Raw genomic sequence first — 8284 nt, 5'->3', positions numbered from 1 at the left:
AATGTCTTGGTTTATAAGAGACTTTCTTTTGAAAGATGGGGGATATCACATTGGGAAACCCATAAGTTACGATGTGTTTACTTTGACGCATATATTGCGGGGAACCCAAATTCTATTTTACGCAACGGGTTAAGAAATTATTTTGACTCAATATATCCGAATATTGGACTTCGTGATTTAGAAAAAGCAGCTAACATGCAACATAAAGAAGCATGTTATGCTTACGGATTAGTAATGTTCGCTTCTCACCAAAGTGAGAACAAGAACATCGGGCTATAACTATTAAACAAAATGTTTCCACAAGTGACGGAGTCGGTAATTGGGGTAAGAAATGAGGTTTTTAGATTATTACGGGACTGTTGGACATTACGTAACCCTCGTCCCTTTGACGACGTTACAACACGCTGTCTTATCAAAGGCCATAACGGTTATGTTGCACAAGACCAAGGATGGGAAGTAGTCCTAGTAAAACCAGAATGCATGACTTGTTTCTGCACTTGCACTTTGGCTCACTTGCACTTGCACTTTGGCTCCATTACCCATAAAGAGACTTCACTTGCACTTTGGCTCCATTACCCATAAAGAGACTTGATGTTCCCATTTGCTTGCTACTTCTTTTGAACCCCTGCAAAGAATTGCAAATGTGAGTTCCACATCCAGTGTCTAATACCCATGTATTAGAAGAAGTAATACTAAGCTATATATATACCATATATATATTACCTGAGGTTTGCCCTGCATCCCTCTTTTCCTTCAACTCCTTAAGGTAGACCGGGCAGTTGCGTTTCCAGTGACCCATTTCACCGCAACCGAAGCACGGGTCTTCCTTAGGGTTTGCTTGTCCGGCAACCTTTTGCTTCTTGTTCTTGTTTTTGGTTGGGGTAACCATCCTCCCCTTTCCCTTGCCTTGATGGGCGGGTCCTTTCCTCTTAGCCGCCTTTGGCTTAGAGGTGTTATTACCTTTGGACCCACCATCATTGATCATTAGCACGGGTGAAGCCCTCTTACCCATGCTAGTTTCTGCCGTCCTAAGCATGCCATGAAGTTCGCCAATGGTCTTATCCATCCCATTCATATTGTAATTAATTACAAATTGGTCAAACCTCTTTGACAAGGAGTTTAGGATAAGATCCGTGGCTAGCTCATTAGATATGTTGAGATTAAGACGGTTTGCGCGATCAATGAGGCTTTTCATCTTAAGGACATAAGATGAAACGGATTGGGAGTCGTCTATACGACATGCATGAAGCGCTCGAACGGTCTCGAAGCGCTCGACACGTGCTTGTTGAAGGAACATCTCCTTCAATTGCGTGATCATGTCGTATGCAGTATGATGCTCGAAATCCTTTTGGAGTTCGGGTATCATAGTCCCAAGCATTAGGCAAGCGACTTGCACCGAATCGGCGCAATACTTATCCCAATAAGCCATGCCTTCCGTATCATCTTCGTCGGGTTGATCGGGAATGGGGTCTTCCAACACATACGCCTTATCCTCAAGTTTGAGGACAATCCTAAGATTGTGGAACCAATCCATAAAGTTCGTATGGTTGAGTTTGTCTTTCTCGAGGAGAGACCTTAACGATAGGTTGTTCAAGTTAATAGGTGCGTTTTGCATGTTGTTGTTATTGGCGGCCATCTACAAAATTTAACAAAGTTCATTTAAGTATCGATTTTAAATTTAATAAACAATACCCTTTTAAATTTTAATTGACTTATTAAATATTAGAATCCAACGGTAAATCAAATTTTGATTAGGTGACCTTTATCCCGTTATTTGATTTAGCTAGGTAGTCATTTATATGACAATTGCAATCCTTTTGCAACTTCTAAATTATGGGATCATGCAATCCTTTTGCATGGCATATTCATCCCATCAACGCCTATTTGTTCATCATGCTTCGGTGACCCTAAGTTCATGATTCCCAAATCAAGTCGTCCTACTTGTGTAAACGTGTAAATTTAACATCCAAGTGGTTAGGTGACCTTTATCCCACAAGTGTGCGAAATTTACCTCAATCATATTAGTTTGCTCACAACGGTTAGGTAACTTTTATCCCATTATGAGTTCCCTAATATTTTCAAGTGTCACACAAAAGGATGGCGTTTAACTTGTTTGCCTTGTCGATTAAGGGATTTTAAGTTTTCGTTAATCTAGTTTAAGAAAACATTTATGCCATACACCAACATGCATTTAGTGTATGGTTCATTTGAAATCCATTTTCAAGTCTTGTAATTTTAGCCAATTACTTGATATAAACCATTTTATATATATGATCCTTATCATGTTCTTAATAACCGTTTATTAATGTCCTTTTAGCCATTTTTAATTTAGCCATTTAAATTGACGTTTTGCATGTCGTTAATAATTTAACCAATTAAATTGTAGTTATGCTTGTTGTTAACTTGAGTGATAACTTGTTGTAGTAACATACACAATCCACAATCATACAAGAAATATAACAACCATGCATGCAAACAAATGTGTTCACAATCAAGCCAATTTGGTAGACATTTGTTTAGCCGAAAACAAATGTCACCGGTTAAGGGTTATAACACTAAGTAGGAGATTTCAAAATCTCCCACTTAATCTTGCATCCAAATGCATCTTCCAAGTCTTCATCTTGTATCTTCATTTTTACAAAAAACATATCTTAATACATTTTTCTAGAAAATGAAAATACAACCTAATCTATTTTACATACCAAATATAAAATAAATTACATAACCAAAATAACAATATTACAAACCAACTTGAATGAATATTACAACCACATGAATGAATTAATATTATATACCAAATGAATTATTAATAATCATCCAAACATGCAACCATTCAAACAAAAGGTCAAGGCTTGATTGTGAACTTCAACATACAACAAATTTGACCAATTTGCAAGTTCCAAACCCATTTGGAACTCTTCCTAAAATCGGCCAACTATACCAACCCTCCCAAACCCGAAAGTTTCTGCATTCCATATTCATGCATGTACTTAGAATGCAAATATAGCGGGTTTAAAGGCCATATAAGAAGCATAATCCATAGACTTCGGCTCTAGATACCATTGATGGAATTTAACAAGTTCATAAAACATGTTCTTATAGTTAACATAATTACAAAACCAATTTGTAGTAGTGTTAAAGCAAGCGGAAGCAAAATGATAAATTCATGTTATATGTTTAGCCATTAAGTTAAATTCCATGTTAATATCAAGTCTAGAATATATACTTACATATAAGAACAAGAGGAGAAGATATATATATATACCTCCTCAAGCTAGTTGAGGGTTGTTTCCAAGTTGCAAGATGATGATGAAGATGATGAACTATAGAGCTTCTAACTTGAAGCCTCAAGCAAGTAATACCCACAAGCAATAACCCAAACAACTTTGTAATTAGTTAGGATTTAAATGACACTAGAAATGAGCTTGTAAAAACCAAATTTAGAACAACCTTTTGACCATAAAAGGCCACGGCCTTCAGCTCAGTTTTGAGCAGATTCTATTTTGTTTTTAGCTCTCTTTTGATATGTTTTAATGCATGTGTGTGTGGAATACTAAATCCCCTTGGTCTTAGTTAAGCATGGGTAGCAAGTATTAAACAAATGCATGCTTATTCTAACTCCCATGCCACTCACATTGCTATAATATAATATACTTTAATAAAAAAACTGATTTTATAAATTCAGTTTTTATAAAACTCGATTTCATAAAATACATTTTATAAACTTGTATATATATTATTTGTTATGTATATTTTATAAAACCAATTTTATAAAATGTATCATAACTTAATTAATTATTTAACCTATAAATAATTAAATCCTTGTTATATAAGTTGTTCCATAACTTATATAAACATATCAAGTAATATTATTTAAGAAACCTTTTCCTTAAAATTCAAGTGTCGCGTATTTAATCAATGATCCAGTCGTTAAGATCAAATACGAATAAGGTGTCGGTAAGCTTGTTATTGGGTATGACCCGACTTGGATCAAAACATATTAGCCACATTAATTTAATATGTCTCTCGGGCATACGAAATACCTTCACTATATACTAACAATCATCCCAAGAGTCAACATTTCATTGAGAATGTTCGACAGTACAACATGAATTTTGCATTTACTTCGATGGGTGGCAAGGTGGACGATCGTGTAAACGAAGGTCGAGGCCCTTATACATTTTGTATTCGTGGTCAAAATTGTCACCAATATGAAGGTTTATTACCAACGGATGGTCGAAAACCAAGATTCGGACAGTTATATATATATGATACTGCAAATGAAACAAATAACAGGAAAGAAGCAATCAGATATGATTCGTGTAATTCATATAGCTTAACATCAAATAGACAATGTACTAAATTAATATATGAGAATATTAACATTCATATTTATGATTGGTTGAATTCATAGCAGTGGAAAAAACAAAACAAAGCCTTCGTCTTCACGCTATTCACTAGATAAGGATCTCATTCATCAAATAATGGAAGTTCTCGATGAACATAATCCTCTTGTCAAGACATTTCGGATGGCTTGTGACCGATTTCTAGAAACACCTAATTTGGAAATGAAAATTAAGTTAATTGGTAGACGATCCAAAGATGGACGTAATTATAATCTGCCAACAGTAGACGAAGTAGCAGCACTTATTGTAGGTGATATCAATGTTTCTTCGTATGACGAAAGGGATATTATAATAGACAGTCGTATTGAAGGGTTAAAAAGAATTTCTGAGCTTCACACCGAATATTTAGCCCTACAATATCCACTTCTGTTTATTTATGCAGAAGATGGGTACAAGACAGACATTCTTCATCGTGATGTCGATGAGCATTCCACAAGAGTGAAAAAGAGGGTTACTATGCGTGAATTCTTTGCATATAAACTTCAAGAACGTGCTGTTCCCACACTTGTGCACTTGGTTCGTAAGTTGTATCAACAATTTGTAGTTGATGCTTACACTATGATTGAGGCCGAAAGAATCTCATACATCAGGAAAAATCAGAATATTCTAAGAGCAGATACTTTCACAAACTTATTGAATTCAGGGGGGTCAGGTACTTCAGAAAATAGTATGATGGGAAATAGGATAAAACTTCCTTCGTCATTCACAAGGTGTGCTAGATATATGATTGAGAATTATCTTGATGCTATGGCACTTTGTCGTGTATTTGGCTATCCGGACTTATTTTTAACTTTCACATGTAATCCAAAGTGGCCAAAAATCACAAGAGAATTTGACAGGACCGGTTTTAAACCAGAAGAAAAACCATCTTTTTGCGCAAGGATGTTTAAAATGAAGCTCGATCAACTGATGAAAGATATCAGGGAAAAAAATTATTTGGTACTGTTAAAGCAGGTTTGTCTATTGCTTTCTAATTAGTTTTTGTATATAATCTTCTGTTAAAATATTTAATTTTATGAAACACCTACATACTAATTGAATAATCATTAATATACAACAAAATTTTTAGATTATTCAATAATATAGAACATCCTTATTAATAATTTGTTTCTTTATTTTTCAGAAGTCTATACCGTTGAATTTCATAAACGTGGTTTGCCTCATGCCCATATCTGCTTATTCCTTTATGAAAGAAACAAAATACCTCAACCAGAAGATGTAGATCAGTATATATGTGCTGAAATACCGGATGAAATAGAAGAACCAGAACTTTATCAACTCGTGTCAGATTTAATGATTCACGGTCCTTGCAGTGAAAAGAATCCATCGTGCCAGTGCACTGATTCAGACAGAAAATGTACAAAACGGTTTCCAAAACCTTTCTCAGATGTAACAAAAACGGATGAAGACGGTTATCCAATTTACCGAAGAAGGGATGATGGAAGAACGGTAACAAAACAAGGTCATGAATTGGATAACAGAAGTGTGGTAGCTTATAATCCTTAGCTCCTTAAAAGGTACCAAGTTCATCTCAATGTTGTGTGGTGTAACCAAGTTGCTTCAATTAGTTATTTGTTCAAATATATCAACAAAGGTAATGATAGGATTGTAGCACAACTATGTAATGCAGAAACTGATGAAATTCAAGAATACTATGATTGTCGATATGTTTCATCGTGTGAATCCGTTTGGAGGATTATGAAGTTCGATATACATCATCATTACCCCAGTGTTATAAGACTACCGTTCCATTTGGAGGGACAACAGGAAATCATTTTTGATGAAGAGGAATTAACTGATTAGGTTTTAGAAAAGCCATCAGTCAATACGTCAATGTTCATCGAATGGATGAATTGTAATACTTCTAACCAAGAAGCACGCGAATTGACTTATGTTGAAATCCAGAAAAAGTTCATTTGGAACAAAGATAATCGAAGTTAGATTAGGCGTAAAAGAAACATCGGTGCAATTGGTCGTATTCATCATGTGGCACCAGCGTCTGGTGATCTTTTTTCTCTTAGAATACTTCTCAACAAGGTTAAAGGTCTAACTTCCTATGAAGATATCCACACGGTAAATGGTCTGGTATTTAATAGCTATAGAGACGCCTGCTACGATTTAGGTTTATTGGATGATGATAAGGAGTATATAGAAGGTATACAAGAGGCATTTTTTGGGGAGGGCGGTCATTTCGTCAGAAAATTATTTGCACAATTACTATTATCTAACTCTATGAGTCGGCCGGAAGTTGTATTTGAGAAAACATTTCGATTTTTGTCGGTAGATATCGTTCATCCGCACAGAACAGGTAAGGATATTTAAATTATATTATACTTCAATTGTCATATTGTAGTATATTATTAAATTAAATTTAATTGATTGCAGAGACACAAATTGAGATTGAGCTATTAAAAGATTTGACTTTACAAGAGATTGACAAACTACTTCAACGCAATAGTAGTTCATTGAGAAGTTTTAGTTCAATGCCATGCCCATCGAATCATACAAGAAATATTTCAGAAAACCATCTTATTATAGATGAGCTCTCCTACGACAAAAGTTCACTTACAAATGAACATTCAGATTTCATTACAAAGTTAACATCCGAACAAAATGAGGCATATGATCAGATAATAAAAGCGGTTGATCATGGCAAAGGAGGTGTGTTCTTTTTGTACGGTTATGGTGGTGTTGGAAAAACCTTCCTTTGGAAAACACTCTCAGATGCATTGCGCAGAAAAGGAGAAATTGTTTTAAATGTTGCATCAAGTGGGATAGCAGCTTTGCTATTAGCTGGAGGTCGAACAGCGCATTCACGTTTTCACATACCGCTTCATCCTACGGATGAGTCATTTTGTTCTATTTCTCCAAGCAGCAAATTGGGTGAGCTTATTCGGAGAACAAAACTGTTTATTTGGGATGAGGCCCCGATGGTTAACAAGATGTGCGTTGAAGCACTGGATCGTTCTATGCGTGATATATGTCGTCAATCCAATCCTGACAGTATGGATACTCTCTTTGGGGGTAAATTCATTGTGTTTGGTGGTAACTTTAGACAAATATTACCGGTTATTCAAAAAGGTAAAAGAGAAGATATAGTAGGTGCATCTCTAAATTCTTTCTATTTGTGGGATTATGTTACTGTTTTAAAACTTACAGTTAAGATGAGATTATGTGGTATTGAAACTGATACCAATACTAGAAGTTTTGCTCAATGGATACTTGACATAGGCAACGGTGATGTCGGTGAATCTGAAGACGGAGTTTTTGATATTGAAATTCCACAAGATCTTTTGATAACAGATCTTGATGATCCAATTGATTTGATCATCTCAACTATTTATCCAGGTTATCTTTTTAATCTTGGCAATCCAGAATATTATCAGCAACGTGCAATTCTTGCTCCAACTCATGAAGTAGTTAACATCATTAACGATAGAATGATGATGTATTTGGACGGAGAAGAAAGGTCATATTTGAGCTCAGACAGTATATGTGCGTCATAGAGAGACGTTGACTTTAATAGTGAACTATACACTACCGATTTCCTAAATAGCATTGAAGTTGGTGGTTTACCAAAGCACAATCTGAGGCTCAAAACTGGTGTACCAGTTATGTTACTTCGAAATATAGATCAAACAGGAGGTTTGTGTAACGGTATACGTTTACAAATTGTGCACTTAGGAGAAAAAAATCATCAAAGCAAAAATTTTAACTGGCTCAAACGTGGGGAAGATTACAGCGTTATCACGTATGCTTATCGTACCGACGGACAAGAGAATACCTTTCAGATTCCAAAGAAGACAATATCCGTTGTCGGTTTTCTTTGCAATGACAATAAATAAAAGTCAAGGACAATCACTATCGCGTGTCGGTTT

General features: G+C 35.4%; 1 protein-coding gene across 1 annotated transcript; it reads left to right on the top strand.

Annotated features, from left to right (window-relative positions):
* Positions 1–4484: 4484 nt before the first annotated feature.
* On the top strand, positions 4485–7912 carry LOC139901119 (uncharacterized). The gene is made up of 4 exons (XM_071883857.1): positions 4485–5058; positions 5530–5894; positions 6348–6714; positions 6792–7912. The coding sequence occupies exons 1-4, from the start codon at positions 4485–4487 to the stop codon at positions 7910–7912; spliced, it is 2427 nt and encodes an 808-aa protein (XP_071739958.1).
* Positions 7913–8284: the final 372 nt, after the last annotated feature.

The sequence above is a fragment of the Rutidosis leptorrhynchoides genome, chromosome 3 (assembly GCF_046630445.1).
Source record: "Rutidosis leptorrhynchoides isolate AG116_Rl617_1_P2 chromosome 3, CSIRO_AGI_Rlap_v1, whole genome shotgun sequence".
NCBI lineage: Eukaryota > Viridiplantae > Streptophyta > Magnoliopsida > Asterales > Asteraceae > Rutidosis > Rutidosis leptorrhynchoides.
Note: the sequence above shows the minus strand (reverse complement) of the source record. Positions and strands in the feature narration are given on the sequence as shown.

Coding starts and splice junctions, on each gene's coding strand:
- LOC139901119 (XM_071883857.1), top strand. CDS start 4,485: ATGGAAGTTCTCGATGAACATAATCCTCTTGTCAAGACATTTCGGATG. Junction 5,059..5,529: donor ATTGAATTCAGGGGGGTCAG/GTACTTCAGAAA, acceptor TTTATTTTTCAG/AAGTCTATACCGTTGAATTT. Junction 5,895..6,347: donor AATTGGATAACAGAAGTGTG/GTAGCTTATAAT, acceptor AATCGAAGTTAG/ATTAGGCGTAAAAGAAACAT.